Source organism: Amphiprion ocellaris, chromosome 18 (assembly GCF_022539595.1).
Source record: "Amphiprion ocellaris isolate individual 3 ecotype Okinawa chromosome 18, ASM2253959v1, whole genome shotgun sequence".
NCBI classification, from domain to species: Eukaryota; Metazoa; Chordata; class Actinopteri; family Pomacentridae; genus Amphiprion; species Amphiprion ocellaris.
In genome coordinates, this window is record NC_072783.1 from 21,245,064 (window position 1) to 21,259,732 (window position 14,669).

The window sequence follows — 14,669 nt, forward strand, 5'->3', positions numbered from 1 at the left end:
AGCAGCCAGCAGGCTAGCTCGCTCCCTTCTCTGCTGTCATGCCTGGAGCTCCTCGAGATTTCACTGCGTAAACGAGAACACCTAGCAGTTAGCTTGCTAGCTTTCACACGTCCAGCAGCAGTTTGTACCCACACCGAGAAGGGGGGACTGTACTTGGAGCGGTGACAGGTCTGAACTAAGGCACAGCGGAGGGTTGGTGCTTTGCTACGGGGACTTGACTCTTCAGCCGGCTGGACATATCTCACTCACACCGCCTGGACTTCCCGGTGAAATGAGGGACAGCTTGAATTACTGAGCTTCTGCGAAACGGTCGTGGAGCCGTAACACTGCCAAAGCTTTAATATAAGACATCTCAGCCCAGCTGACAAGGAGTGTCAACCTTTCTCTTTGCCAAAAAGACATTCGTCAAGACTGCAGATATGCTGACTGACAACAGGTAACGGGGCAAAGCCATTTTCACAATCTTACTAATAAAGGGTGATTATTACATATAAAATGACGATGATCAGTTATGTCACTATAATGCAACATAGTGGATAAATAACATACTGCAGTAATTAAAATCCAAGACAAACGCCTATATAATGGAATCTAACAGTGCAGGATAAAGACCCCAGTGAAGATATGTTAATCAGTGTGTCCTCCTAATGGGAGTGCCACATGCCTGATCATGTAACTGCCCGAGTGTGTGTGTGTTGCTATTTTTGGTTCCTCTTCATGTTCTCCTTCTGATACTCAGCCTCTCTCCGCCCAGTCTCTCTCCCCGCCCCCGCCCTGCATCATTTATGTCACACACCCTCTCGGTTTCTTCCATTTTTGATATCTCTGATTTGCACAGGAAACGACACCATAGTTGTGACAGCGAGGAAGACCAACAGCTGAGACCACAGGCCAAGAGGTCAGGAGGGGATCCCAGCCTGCTAGTGTCCGATTTGGACTCAGAGGTGAGACTGAGTTGATGTTTGACCACCACACGGACACTGGTTTGCCCAGTTTTTTTTTTGCAGGCTGTGTGGTGAAACGTCTGAAGTCTTTCTGCTCTCGTTATGTATTCCACCAGCAGCCATTTAGAGCCTGTGACGGCAAACCTACATGTTCATGCCAGGAATCTTGGGCTCATCTTTGAGTCAGCTCTGAAATTTGACAAACAGAATAACTCTGTGGTAAAAGGATGCTACTTTCAAATGAAGAGCATTGCTGAATTGAGATCCATTCTCTGCATGAATGACATAAAGACTGACTGCATTATTTTCTCAAGACATCAGACGTGTACTAGCATACCTGAACTGCCTATCTGTTCAATACAGAATTAATTATAAGGCTATTTTATTATTTTATAAAGCCCTGCATGAGTTGACATCTGGGTGCATTTCAGAATTTCTCTGGCCCTACTCTAACTCCAGGCCTCTTAGACCCTCAGAACAGCTGCTTTTAACTGTTCTGTGATCAATCATGGTGGTTAAGAGGAGATTCTGAATTGCATTACCGGCTCCAGAGCTTTGGAACAGCCCTCCTGTTTCAATCATATGTTCCTGCATCCATTGACGTCTTTAAGTAAATGTTCAAGATGCACATGTTTTTACTGGCTTTTAAGTAATTCTCCTGTCTTGCTTCTTTGTAGCTATTTTTGTCGCTGCCTGACTAATAACATGTTCAACACTTAAGTTAGCTTGGGTTGTTTAAAATGTACTGTATAAATGAACTTGATTCACTCTGATATTCTGTGTCTTTGGGCTCATAATGTAAAGGCCATTGCCATTTCCAGATAGAGCAAGCAACTCTGCATCATGCATATAAATACATGTGACTCTGCAATGCATATGCAATGCACCACTGTCAGTAAAAGCTCAGAATATTTTATTTACAGCTTCTGCATCCATCCATGAAGCTGCTCTTCAGACCTGATCTCTGTTCTGTATTTGCAGTCTTCCAGCAGCGACAGCAGTAATGGGATCAGTAGTCCAGAGAGAGCAATAGTGGCCACGGCCAGGCCATGCATACACAGCCAGAACAACTGCATCACCCAGCACACCCTCAGCCCAAAGCCTGAAGACTCTGCCAGCTCCTTGCAGCATGGTTTCCATGGTGACGGGAGAAGTGTCTCTTACGACTACATCAACAGAGTCCTGAGGGAGGCGCACTTCAGCAGTCTGCAGACCAGAGGGCGTCCAGGCTCGACATGACCGTGACCTCTGACCCCTCTCCTGACCTTTTAGTCCCTCACCCATCAGTGCCGGTGCTTCCGGCACGATGGCTCCTCCTGAAAGCCTCAAGCGACACACTCGGGTCAGGGGTGAGGGGATGACGTGGGGAGGTTTACAGATTTTGGGCACAACGGCTCATCCCCACCTAACATGTACCATTTGTTAAGACCATAAGCACATCCGCCTTTCCATGGCCCAGCCACTGTGGTTTTTTGTGCAGTATTGATGTGTGTGTGTGTTTGTGCGTGTGTGTGTGCACGCACCCTGTGCACTTTATAAAGAGGTATCACTCTCTTTACATGCGTGCGTTGATGTGTGGACATTTTCATTGGTGCTAATCACAAGAAAAGTGTGATGATGATGATCCAAAGTGCTTGCAAAACTAAATAAAGCTAAGCACTTTACTCAATAATTCCTTCTGTTTACTCTCGACTGGAGAAGTCAGTCGCATGTTTGTATCCGTGAGGAGGAAGTTGTAGTGATCGCGTTCCAAAAGTAAGTTGCCGGAGGCCAACGGACTCACTTATTAGAACAATCCAGTTAAAGAATATTTTAGGCCTTATTTGCTTTCTCTAGCCAAAGTCATAAAGTTAGCAAACACTGCTATTTGCAGTTATTTTCACTGTCGAAATGAATCTAAAAAGTCTAGTTGTGGTAGTTCAGTGGGTTCACAGTAATGGAGCAGTTTCTCCATGAGCCTCGCCACCAAAATCCAACCTTAGATTAGACCCGGGTTAATTATAGAGACGTGAGCAGGCGCTGGAGTCTGCAGCTCAGGCAGTCATAGGCTCAGTACAGTCCTGACAAAAACAAGCCCTCAGAAAGGGTGTCCAAAATGTTTTAAAACCGGATGTTTACTTCTGTAACATTTTACACATTGTGTATCTGTGTGTCATAAGCCTGTCAGCCATACTTGTTTATGGATGGTTTAATACGACCAGTACACTGTGTTGCAAATAAAACGAGATGTGAAAGGGATTCATTTGTTATGTAACTTTCCGAATCATTTGACATTGAAATAAAGTGTTGCTAAACGTGATGCCTGCGACATGTCACATCTAAATACAGAACATCAAGACCTCTGTAGTAGTTGGTGCTGTTACAAAAATACAGCGGGTTTTATTGTTTTTCAGCATGTTGAACAGCATGCCTTGTGTTCACTGAAACAAAATACATCAGTGGTGTTCATTATAGTACCAGCAGGGTGGATTACCATTTGGGTGTGTAGTTTGTGTTTTGTTCAGTAGTCAACACTGCAGTGCAGTACGTAACCAAAGAAACAGCGAAGGCAATATCCTTTGATGACTTGAGAAACCACTTACTAAGTTGCAGATATTTGCAGTATGCCTACTGCAGATGTTTTATCACACACAGTTCCATATATTAATTATGCACACAGAGTATGTCAATAATTAATTCCTGCATTCGTCCCCCCCATCAGTTTTTATTCATGCACTCTATAACTCTCATGGGTACACTTCAATCAATACAGGTTAGACTTAATAAATAATTTGTAAAGTAAGACTCATAACATTTACACTGACATAATAGCTTAGTACCAAAAATAATGGAAGACAACTCTCATTTTAGGTTTGACTTCATAAGAAAAGCAACTGTAGTGCAAAATTACAAATTGAGGGTCTCTCCCTCAGAGGTTCAGGACGTGCTGCAGAGGTTTAAGTTGTTACTTAAAAGAAATCCTGAGATAAAGCGACCTTCAGTGCTGCCTTACAAAGCCAAAACGCAGCATCTACACATTTGATCATGAGATCATACATGAATCTGACGTTTTACTTAACGCTATAGACATGAATATGCCACAGAAGTGTGTCATTTTTGTGAGTAAAGAGAATAAATAAACATTTGAACAATCCTACAACTGCTAGTTACTACTAGCTGGAGAAAAGGCCTCAGCTCAAGCAAACTTTTTTCTGTTTCTTCTATTTTGATGCTCCAACCAGGAACTCACGTTCTCTATCTCAGTAAAAATACTGTCAAAAGTCAAAGTTCTGCACTGAAAATTAGGTAAACATTTAAAAGTATTATTGCAAAATGTACCTAGAATGTTAAAAGAAAAAGTGCTTGAAGCAGTAAAAAACTTATTATATAATCAAATTATCTTTACTTATGCATGAATTTTACAGTGGAACTCATTTTGAACAATTTTTTACATTATTGCAACTAATGATTATTTTCATTGTTTATTAATGTACTAATTATTTTCTCCATTAATCGACTGATTATTTCATTTGTAAAAATTCTACAGTGACTAGTTGATCAATCAACTAATAATTTCACTTCAGCTGTACTTGTAAAACCTGTTGGGTAGCTTACTTTAAAAAAAAACAAGATCATTTTATAATCTCTGCACATGTTCAGTTACTGCAAGGTAATGAGATGTCGGATAAATGTAGTCATGAAAAGACTCCGGTCAAGAACAATCACCTCAAATGTGTTCTTGAGTACAGTACTTTAGTAAGTGCACTGAATTACAATACACTACAGGCTCCAACATTTTAGTAAACAGGTTTATAAATAATGCAACAGTTGCATGACATAAACTAGCCGCCTCGGACTACAGTAAAATGCTGTTTTTTTGTTTGTTTTTTTACTATTTTTCTCATAGCCACCATATTATACTTGAATTCTTTAAATAAAAGATGATAATTAATTGGTTTTTAGAAAGTTTAAAATTGAGGTTTTACACCATAATGGCTACAGTTTTGGATAAAAGCCTTTAAGCCATTTATCTCACTGCTCTTGTAGTTACTGTTCTCTGACTTTGTAAGGCAGAATAATAACCTCTAGTTCAAGACAACCATACGTGTTAAATACTGTCACGAAATGAAACCTCAGCCAACTATCAACAGAGTCCCTTAAATAACAGTTTCAGGGCTTCTCATACTGACAGTGGACTGCTCTGGTGCAGTTTAAATGAGTTCTAAATCTCCCTCTCATGACCCATTTGGCTGCTAAAAACCGGCTTCTGAGGAGGCACACAGATAAGAGAAAAACCAAACAGAATGTTAATCTGCTTTCTATATATAGTTACAACCTAACAGGTCGGATCTTGGTTTAAAGTTAAACAGATTTCTCAAAGGATACACACGATGACATCATTGGTTTAAAGTTGCGGCTCTAAAAGGTTGGTCAGCGGTCAAAAGTTGAGAAATGAGAAAGCTGAAACTGCCTGACTGCTAGTAGATGCGACGGAATTGCAAATCGAGGGAGCGTCCTCGGTGGTTTCTATGCAAGTCGTAGATGAGTTCACTGAACAGTCAGAGTCCTGCACAGTTTGGTTTTCCCTTAAGTTGCCTTCTGTTTTGTCCGACTCTGTTTGGGAGGTTTCCCTTTCGAGCAGCGGCCTCCCTTTGGTCACCAGCTCCATGCCTCTGAACAGGGACAGTCTGCTCCGATGGGCCACATCGCTCTGGGCCTCGCATGACGGAGGGGGGCTTTTGTCTCTGATAACCTGTGGATCTTCTGTAATCGGTTTAACCTCAGCAGTCCTGACTGGCTGCACCTGATTTTCCACTAATTCTCGCTCCTCATTACCGTCTTCCATCAGCTCCCCTGTGGAGCAGCTCTGGTCCAGACTAGAGGGGGAACATGGACGATTTGGCAGCGAGGTGACATCTGCAGGTGAGCTGTCAGGCTGATAAAGTTGCAGGTTTTCAGCCGAGTGTTTTGGTACTAAACCGTCAGAGTATGTAGATGTGTGATTAATCGTTGGTTGATGGTTACTGTTCACTGCATCCTGCCTGCTAGAAGGTGGAGGTCCGCCCATCAGAGCCTCAAATTGTCGCAAGATCTGGTAAGAGGAGATAAGCACAAAAAAAAAAAAAAAAATGCACCGTCACTTCAAGTATTTTCCAGTTTTGTCTTATCAGTCTGCACAGTGTGTAGCTTCCTGCTTCTGCCTCTTACCTTGGTGGCTTTGTTTGCCACGGGTCCTGGAGGCCCGTCACTCAGCTGGCGAAGTCTACGCTGTGTAGCTCCAAACATTTGTTCCAAAGACAGGAGGTCAGAAGTCATGAGGCATGCGACCGCACACAGAGCCCGCTGCAGAAATGCAGAAACACCGTCAGAGAAAATGTACAATTCCAAAAAGAAAATTCAGATCAATCGGTGAATCACTGTTACCATCTTAACGGTATATGAAGGATCTTGAAGCTTGCTTGAGAGTAGCTCAACCACGACCTCACAGTTAAGAATGAAGCATCTGGCAAGTGAAGGAAGACAGAAATCAGCCGCAAATCTCCAAAAATTCTAAACAAACCACTTTCTAAAAGAAGAATCAGCCCATGTTGCTGTATTCTCAGTGTGACTACAGATCCACTGACTCTTTGATGAAGACTTGGCTCTCCTCTCTGGACAGGAAAACTCTGGAGCCTTCAGTCAGTCTGTTGATGAGGGCCGTCTCCTGACCACAGTCCCCCAACTGCAGGGCTTCCACCCTGCACACCATCATATGAGAGGAGAATTACAATGAAGGCCGAGAAAGTGACAATCTTACACTTATATGGCTTAAAATCTATTAACCATAGAACCAAGAAAAGTGACATCGCTGCTGTAAAATTAGAAAAGTTTAAGTTGCCATAGTTACAGTGACGCCGTGCCGCTATCTCGCAATGATACAGAAATTTTTTAACAAATCCATGGATCCAGACTATAAGCCACATCACTGCCAAAATCTAATCACTTTGTCCTTGTGTTATTTCTGACCTTCCCTGAAAATTTCATCCAAATCTGTTAATCCGTTTTTGAGTAATGCTGCTAACAGACAGACAGACAGAACGCAAATAGTCACATAACTCAGCATAATCAGAGAAATCCAAGTTTTGTTTCTTCATTTTTCATGATTTATGACAGTATAACTCCAACATACTGCACAAAAGACATGTTGGAATTTTCTCTACTTCCTGTCATGGTTGTGCTGGAAACATACAGGACTTTATATTGCAGTGTAAAATGAGCCCCAGTGAGTAAAAAGGCGACAGGAGGAAAATGTGAAACATATAAACGACAAACAGGACTTTCAGAGCTGAATCTAGCAGCTCTCACGTGCCATCACATTCGGCTGAAAACTGCTGAATCTACAGGCCGGCTTTGCCACTGACCGTTCTGATAGGTCCCCACTGCTCTCTCTGCTGGCCCCTGATTGGCTCCCTGTTCCAGCTGACTTGCTGCCCACAGACGCCCTGCTGTTGGCAGCGATGTCCTGAGAGGAGTTGTGAGAGGAGCTGTTGCCGCTGTCCGTCTCCTCCCAGCCGCCTCCTACCTGCCCTGGACACCGCTTGGTCACTGCTGTGGGGAACACACACATGGTAGTCTGAGACGCCATTTAAAGGAAGTTTTATGAACACAGGTTGTATTTACCTCTTTTCACTTCAAGAATGATCAACATATGTCATTTTGCCTACTTTTTTTGTGACCTTTATGACACACAGCAAATGTTTTTATGCAGAATCTGAAGAAACTCTGACCTTTTGGTCCACAAGCAGGCAGGTTGTAGGCACACGCTGGCACGGCCACCTCTATGGGTGCAGAAGGCGCCACCACGGCCCGGTAATGGTTGTCATGGAGACGGATGCCCTGGTGCTCAGTCGGGGGGAGGACAGCACTGGCCACTACCTCAGCAGCTTTCTGGATCTTATCCAGTATTGAGTCGCTGCCTACTGGAAGGTACAGAGATTGCAGAGAAACAAAATTTACACACAGAACATTTTGATTTGTGCGTACGGTGAAGTGTGCGTCGCTCACCTGTCGCCTGTTTCCCTGGACTGTATCCAAATCCCTGCATTCCTGACCTGTGGGAAGATGCCGATCCCATACCTGAGCAGAAAGACACAGAGGATCTATTGTACTCAGCGAAATACGACGACTGAGAATCTGATGTACCTGACTGAAAAGACTAAAAGCTCTTCTCATATTAGTTCATTACATGGTAACTGAAGTCAGGTCTATCAGTTGGCCAGGTGATGTATAGCGGTGCTTTTCAAGGTCCACACCGAACTGGACCTGCTCTACAATACGTTACAAAGTGTACCGATTCCTGTTTTGAAATGCATTTTGAAAGGCATGCTATTTTTAAAAGAAAAAAAACCATCAAAGTTACAGCATTTATCAGAGCCATAACCTGTAAAAACCGAAAGAATCATTGGATTTTCACATTTCTGCTGGTTCTTGAACTACTTACCTGTGGCATGAAAAAAAAAACTCAACCAAATCTAAGCTTAAAATCTTGATATTCAACAAAATCAGATTCATTTACATGCCATATTTAAAAATTCACAATCTTTTTGCGTTAAACAGATTTAGTAAAAAAAAAAAATAAAATTCTGTTCACTATTTTGAAATACGCTTTCTATCGATCGAGATTTTTACAGCAAGATAAATGTGATTTTAATTGTGATTTATTTTCTTAATGTTGACTGCAAAGGTCACACTTTAATGTCACACCAGAGAATGAGTGTCTCGTTTTCAATTTCTGCAATTTGTGTCAATGTAAGAATATATTTGAGTCAGAAATAAATAAGGACTACAACTGTGTGAGCTGCATCTGCCTCGGATTCATGCTGGTTGAACAACAAGTGGTGTGATGTTTGTGTTATAATCAGAGTTCAGGAGGTCAGACTGACTGCAGGTAAACAGAATGTATGTATCTGGACTGTCTTGAACTAGCCTTGTTATAACTTGTTATAAAGTTAGAAGTAAGTTGATTTTTATTTTGTTATCACCAGTTGTTCCAGACCTCTGCCCCTGATTAAGAATCAGGCGTGGAAATACATTTGATGAACAGTGTTTTCACATAGAGAATACACAGGAACAGGGGGCCAAAAAAGTTGGATTTGGTTTGGAATTATTAATATACACAAATTTATCAAGCCTTATATCTAATTTTCTGTTCAGAAATGACACAAGGACCAACTGATTAGATTTTGGCAGTGATGCGGCTTATAGTCTGGATCCATGGATTTGTTCAAGATTTCTGCATCATTGCGAGATAGTGGCACGCCGTCACTGTAACTATGACAACAAGTGAACGCTACATCAGCTGCCTGCTGATGATCACATGATTGCGATCCTGCTACAAATCCACCACTGCAGACCACAAATTTTTTAAAGATTTCATCTGTCGGAAATACTGTATATAAGCACTGCACTATCTGAGGGCTTTTCTTGTTTTTGAGGTGGAATCAAGTATTATTGGTGCAGCTTCAGTCCTCAGATCCTTTGCATTATGCCACATGGAAAGCGTGAGCTACTACATGTAATGTGATTCCCAGTACAGCTACTGTATGTCCAATTTCAATCATAGCAGATATCAAAATAAAGTCAGTGAGAACAAAAAAAAAAAAAACAATGAGCCTAAACAGATTTTGTGAGGAATTCTAATCATTTTAAACTATTTGACGCTGGCTTGGGTTCAATAAATTGCTAAACAATCCTACATGACAATGTTATTTATCAATGAGTAATATGTATGGTCATCATCATTAAGTTATTTCCTTTACTCACCCATTGTTGGGGGAGCAAGGCTGAGCGGAGAGATGCCACTTCTAGTGGAAATTGCATCTGTGAAAAGTAACCGGGCTACTTCCTGTAAATGAGTACAAAACAATATATTATTCTACCTAGCGCAGATGTGTAATCAACTTTATATTATTGAGAGGATGACAATTTACAGCCTATGTTTTACCTGTGCTGTATTCCTAACTTTCTGGTACAGCGCTGTGCCGTGGATGGGATCAGGAGGCCCACTGTAAACTACACAAACAACGTGAATATTCATGTAACCAAGCGGCCACAGAGTGATGAGCGGGAAATGACGCTAAAAGCACAAGTGCCTGATGTCTTACCTGATGCTTGCTGGATGAAGGTGGAGTTCCGTCTGAGTTCTGTGAGGAAATAATTTGAGCCATGACCACAGAGATGGACAAAGATCTTCAGCACCTGACACGGCAGAAGCAACAACACAACATTAAGTTATTCACAGCCAGGAGTGAAAGGAAAAAAATTAAAGCAACTCTACACGTTGTGGACACTGAGAACTGCTCTCACCTTAAGTTTGACATGACAGGACTCCACTTGTAGCCTCTCCAGCAGGTATTCTAACAAACACTGACCACAACCTGAAGACTCATGAGAGATTTCTACAGTGATGATGGTTAAGCGTAAAATACTTCAATTAGATAAAACCCCCATTTGATATAGCAGTGAAGACATTATAATGTGATAAACATTTTTAAGACATTAATACATATATTGCTTATTTTTTCTTGTTTTTATTTTTGGATTTTGTTTGCTTTTGTATTTAAAGCAAAAAAAACCAACTACAAAGTGATTTTATTGTGGACGCTTGGATTAGTTTAGGGTATTTTGAGAATAAGATTCGACTTGAAGTGCGATCCTCCACTTGAAAGTTCAATAAGTTTTTACATGAAAATTTGCACACAATATATTTCTTTATTACTGCACTGCACTTTCCTAACCCTTTGGTACCAGTAAGGGAAAATTCATGGGCTTCAGTTAATCGAAAATGTTACTGCTCGGCTTTTAACTCATTCCACTAGAAGTGACCGCATCACTCCAGTTCCTTACATTGGTTGTGAGTTAGTTTTAGAGTTGATTACAAAATATTATCATTTGTTTTAATTCCGTACACGGCATGTGTGGTCTTTAAACCCATCTTGAGTCTGATCGCTGTTTGAGATCCTTTGGCAGGAACCTTCTTACTATTCCTGAACCTCGTTTTGTAAACAGAGGTGATCAGGCCTTTGCTGTTTGTGCCCTTGTGTTAAGAAACTGCCTCCCAGAGGATCTCAGAGCAGCAACATCATTGTCTTTGAAGTCTAAATTCCCTGATTTCAGTTTCTGTAAATTCAGTATTTTCTGGCTACTTTACTACTTTATGACAGTAAAATGAATATCTGGGGACAACAAAAGACATTCACCCTATTGGGCTCTGGGAAGCACTGGTTGACACGTACGTACTGGTACGTCTTTTTCTAACACTTCATAGACCATACTAACTATTTGAATAATCGAGACAATAAGCAACAGATTAATCGACAATGGAAATAAGTTTTTGTTGCAGTCCTGCTATCTACTATGTCAGTCTACTTGTTTCTTTTTCATTTGCATTATGGTTGGTTTTGTTCTTCTATATATTTGGTGTTTTGCCTGCTTGGTTTTAGCCCTATATTTGTATTTTTACTTTGTGCAACACCTTCAAGTTTGGATTTATAATGGTGCCATATAAACAAGGTTATCATTAATATTATTATTATTGATATGACAATAACAATAATAACACATTTTATTTAAAGCACCTTACAAGGAGCTTCACAGAGGCATAAAAATCAACAGTAATTAAAAACTATACAATAAAAATATCAATAACAAGAATAAAACAAAGAACAACAAAGAGGTGTGGCACAGTGAGGTTAGTGTGTGAGGGGGTATGCAGTCCTGAACAGGTGAGTTTTGATTTTGGATTTGAAAATTGGGAGGGTCTGGGGGTCGTGAGTTCCAAAGCTGGGGAGCAGAGCGGCTGAAGGCTCTGCTCCCCATGGTGATATTACTTGTACAGCCTTCAGAGGTTACAGAGACCAGCCGCTGTGAGATTGCTTACTAAACCACAACAGAAAGCTGCCAAAGGATACTTCCAATCTCTTGGAACAGGTAGCCAGGACAGGGGTTTTCATCATCTGCTGTAGCCTTCATCAGGGTTGGCACCTTAAATAGGTAGATCAGATGATGAACAAAAGTCTAGATGGCAAAGTTAGCACCAAATCTTGTTCCACATAACACCTGCACTGAACACAAGCCATTTATCAGCTTGATTAACAGTGAAACAGACTCTGACACGACTACAAACTTGGCATGACACCAGGGTGTGCCAGTTCAGTTTACCACAAACTGAGGGTTACACCAGTGTCCAGTGACTGTCTGCTGATTTCAACCTCTAAATGAAACAACCCGACATGTCCAGTAAAACACAACAAGCAATCACTAATTATGTTTGATCATGCTGTTAGCTAGCAGGCTAACAGCAAGCTATGGTCTCGCATAGCTTAACTGATTCAAACGTACATGTCAGAGCTACCTCGTACTCCACATGCTTCTTGTAACTGCTAATAGTTTTGTCAGGAAGTAAGGACTGTAAACATGACTTACTTTCTGCAGAAAAGCTAACCGTTCCATGAACGTTGCCATGATTTAGCAGTCCTAGCTGCGGGTTACTCATCTTCCTCTCGGGGCTACGAGTGGAGGGCGGGGCTCGACCTGACAGCAAGCCAATCACAGAGCATCAGGCAGCAAGCCTCAAGACTATTGGTGCTCTGGTTCCCCTTGAGGTCGGAAAACAGCGAATCAACTTCTGGATAGCAGCAACGACCCCTTTCATTGACAGAGGGATGAACGAATCCTATTTGGACATATTGTCCCGGACGTTTAATTGACGACAGGGTCAACAATATGGCGCTGTCCGTAGTTTATGTGTTTACCACATCTGCTGGTTGATATGTAATTTTTTATTTACATGTGTTTAGCAAAACTGAAGCAGCGCTGGCTTTGGACTTATCTATTCTTCTTTACTGTTGCCCTTAAAAACCAAAGGACTTGTGTTAGTGTCCGAGCAGCACCATGTCTGGGTCTAATGTATGGAGTCGCACCCGGGAGAGATTGAGAATTTTCCCCGAACTTTTAGCGCAGTGTGCGGACGAGGTAAGCTGTGACACGGGAGGGTTGGTGGGGTACTGCAGGGTGAAATGAGCTGTGGACGTCCTGAACTCAAAAACGACTCTATTTAGGTTAAAAGTCAGTCCATTTAGGTTCCTATCCGCTGTCTGTAGCAGTGTTGCTCCACAGGTAAAAACCCACTATATAGCTTTCAAATCATTGTACTGCTGTGAGGTTTATACAGTATACAGAGGAGGTGCCAAATTATATGCCTTATAATGCAAATAGAGAGACATAAATGGGTATATTTAGACTTTTGGATCCAGTTGTGTAACTATGAATATACTTGTTTTTTGCTTTTTTAAAAATGGACTTTTACAATATATTTAGACAAGGGTTTAGTTTTGGGCAAATAGGTTGAATTTTGCTGTCATTACTCAATATACTGTGGAGTTACACAGTAAAAAGCAGCTTCAAATAATGAAACAAACCATAAATTGTAAAATAAATAAGACTATTTAGATGAATGAACAATAGATCAGCATTAGAATAATGAAATATTACATTGACAGACAAATATGCTACATGCCTAAAATCCTTAATTGGTGTTTCTTGTTATGGATTTTTAAGGGGTGATGCCAATTATTAGGGATCAAAGAATACAAAACTTTGTTTATTTGGGTTTTACATACTGAAAAGTGCATTTTTTCAACATTTAACCTTCAGTGATTGGGTATTATATTTGATATGTAACTACTGAAGACCACAGAGCAGTGACTACAGATTGAAAGTATTGCATTATACCTAAAGTTGCACATTTATAAATTAACTTATGCAGAATTGGCTGTAAAATGTAACAGTAGCTAAAAAATATTGAATCCTTACACATCAAGTATACTGAATGAAAATACAAATCCAGTATTTTTATTCAATTCTATCATAGGTGGGCACGTATTTACTACACATGGCATCTATCTACAATAAAATGGATGTCATGAAACAACCAAGCACGGACTGTATTAGAAATAATAATGGGCAAGTTTGAAAAGGGTCATAAACCACAAAATCATAATTTAGGCCATTTTGGTGAAGTTGGCTGACATTTTGGAAGATAAGATTATGTTGTTGAACATCTAGAAACTATTTCTTGGACAACAAATGTTGGAGTTGTGGAGCGTATTTATATGTATTTGCAAGCGTCTTGAGACAATCTGAATTCGTTGCTATATAAATAAAATTTAATTGAATTTTCCACAGAAAGGGGAAAGTGAAAAAAGACAGTGGTATATCTGGTATGTCTTTTGTTAATGCCAAACGTGTGTGATTCAGGCAGCGGTGTACGGAAAGTGTGTAGCAGCGACCACAACAGGCAAACAGGAGCTGAAGAAGGATCTGTGTGTCAAAGAGTTTGAAGCACTGAAGACCTGCTTTACAAATGCAGTAAGTCACAAAGCAGTATTCCTGGTAGTGTTTTTACTGGACACAGTGGTGATTGATTCCCTTACTATTTGAATTACAGGCCAAGAAGAGAGCCAAGTGAATAGGAGCTGCCCAGACTTTGTAGGAGCAGCAAATTCAGTGGACCAGCTTGAACAGTTTATGCCTGTGGAGCAGACCTCACTTTCCAACCTCATTGGCTGGAAATATTTCCTGTCTTGACTGCATGTTGTCGCAGTAGAGATAAACCATGAAGCGCTGCCACATTCTGTAATATGCAACACTGAAACAATTATGTAATATAGAGAATAAAATGTTTCTGTCTGTTTATATTGTTTGAAC

General features: G+C 40.9%; 3 protein-coding genes and 1 long non-coding RNA gene across 7 annotated transcripts; 3 read left to right on the forward strand and 1 right to left on the reverse strand.

The window, feature by feature from the left end:
* The first annotated feature begins 294 nt into the window (after positions 1-294).
* si:dkey-21c1.1 (protein FAM104A-like) lies at positions 295-3,243 on the forward strand. The gene is made up of 3 exons (XM_023284998.3): positions 295-436; positions 839-944; positions 1,926-3,243. Exons 1-3 carry the CDS (start codon positions 420-422, stop codon positions 2,181-2,183), a joined length of 381 nt encoding a protein of 126 aa, XP_023140766.1. The 5' UTR covers positions 295-419; the 3' UTR covers positions 2,184-3,243.
* Positions 3,244-3,291: 48 nt separating this feature from the next.
* Positions 3,292-12,485, reverse strand: tepsin (TEPSIN adaptor related protein complex 4 accessory protein). Of its 4 annotated transcripts, none has more exons than XM_055004602.1 (13): positions 12,387-12,485; positions 11,873-11,945; positions 10,269-10,360; positions 10,067-10,160; positions 9,907-9,974; positions 9,726-9,807; positions 7,968-8,039; positions 7,691-7,879; positions 7,325-7,508; positions 6,548-6,661; positions 6,348-6,426; positions 6,132-6,266; positions 3,292-6,015 (listed from the first exon to the last, which is right to left on the reverse strand). In XM_055004602.1, exons 1-13 carry the CDS (start codon positions 12,423-12,425, stop codon positions 5,362-5,364), a joined length of 1,875 nt encoding a protein of 624 aa, XP_054860577.1. In that variant the 5' UTR covers positions 12,426-12,485; the 3' UTR covers positions 3,292-5,361. The 4 variants fall into 4 exon arrangements, with proteins under 4 accessions (XP_054860577.1, XP_035810864.2, XP_054860576.1 ...); XM_035954971.2 differs by having other exon boundaries at positions 7,325-7,511; positions 12,387-12,484; XM_055004601.1 differs by having other exon boundaries at positions 7,691-7,882; positions 12,387-12,484.
* Positions 7,276-9,531, forward strand: LOC129347399 (uncharacterized). Its single transcript, XR_008599488.1, has 2 exons — positions 7,276-7,572; positions 7,672-9,531. It is a non-coding gene; the product is annotated as an uncharacterized LOC129347399 (long non-coding RNA).
* A 171-nt stretch (positions 12,486-12,656) lies between the features above and the next one.
* ndufaf8 (NADH:ubiquinone oxidoreductase complex assembly factor 8) lies at positions 12,657-14,657 on the forward strand. The gene is made up of 3 exons (XM_023285010.3): positions 12,657-12,935; positions 14,220-14,330; positions 14,410-14,657. Exons 1-3 carry the CDS (start codon positions 12,855-12,857, stop codon positions 14,428-14,430), a joined length of 213 nt encoding a protein of 70 aa, XP_023140778.1. The 5' UTR covers positions 12,657-12,854; the 3' UTR covers positions 14,431-14,657.
* The last annotated feature ends 12 nt before the right edge of the window (positions 14,658-14,669 follow it).

Excerpts from the sequence above, each read along its gene's own strand:
- si:dkey-21c1.1 (XM_023284998.3), top strand. Across the intron at positions 945-1,925 it reads TGTCCGATTTGGACTCAGAG|TCTTCCAGCAGCGACAGCAG; the intron begins GTGAGACTGAGT and ends CTGTATTTGCAG.
- tepsin (XM_023285011.3), bottom strand. The coding sequence starts at position 12,425 with ATGGCAACGTTCATGGAACGGTTAGCTTTTCTGCAGAAA. Across the intron at positions 11,946-12,386 it reads GGTTAGCTTTTCTGCAGAAA|GTGCCAACCCTGATGAAGGC; the intron begins GTAAGTCATGTT and ends TACCTATTTAAG. Across the intron at positions 7,512-7,690 it reads GCCTGCTTGTGGACCAAAAG|CAGTGACCAAGCGGTGTCCA; the intron begins GTCAGAGTTTCT and ends TGTTCCCCACAG.
- ndufaf8 (XM_023285010.3), top strand. The coding sequence starts at position 12,855 with ATGTCTGGGTCTAATGTATGGAGTCGCACCCGGGAGAGATTGAGAATT. Across the intron at positions 12,936-14,219 it reads TAGCGCAGTGTGCGGACGAG|GCAGCGGTGTACGGAAAGTG; the intron begins GTAAGCTGTGAC and ends TGTGTGATTCAG. Across the intron at positions 14,331-14,409 it reads AGACCTGCTTTACAAATGCA|GCCAAGAAGAGAGCCAAGTG; the intron begins GTAAGTCACAAA and ends TTTGAATTACAG.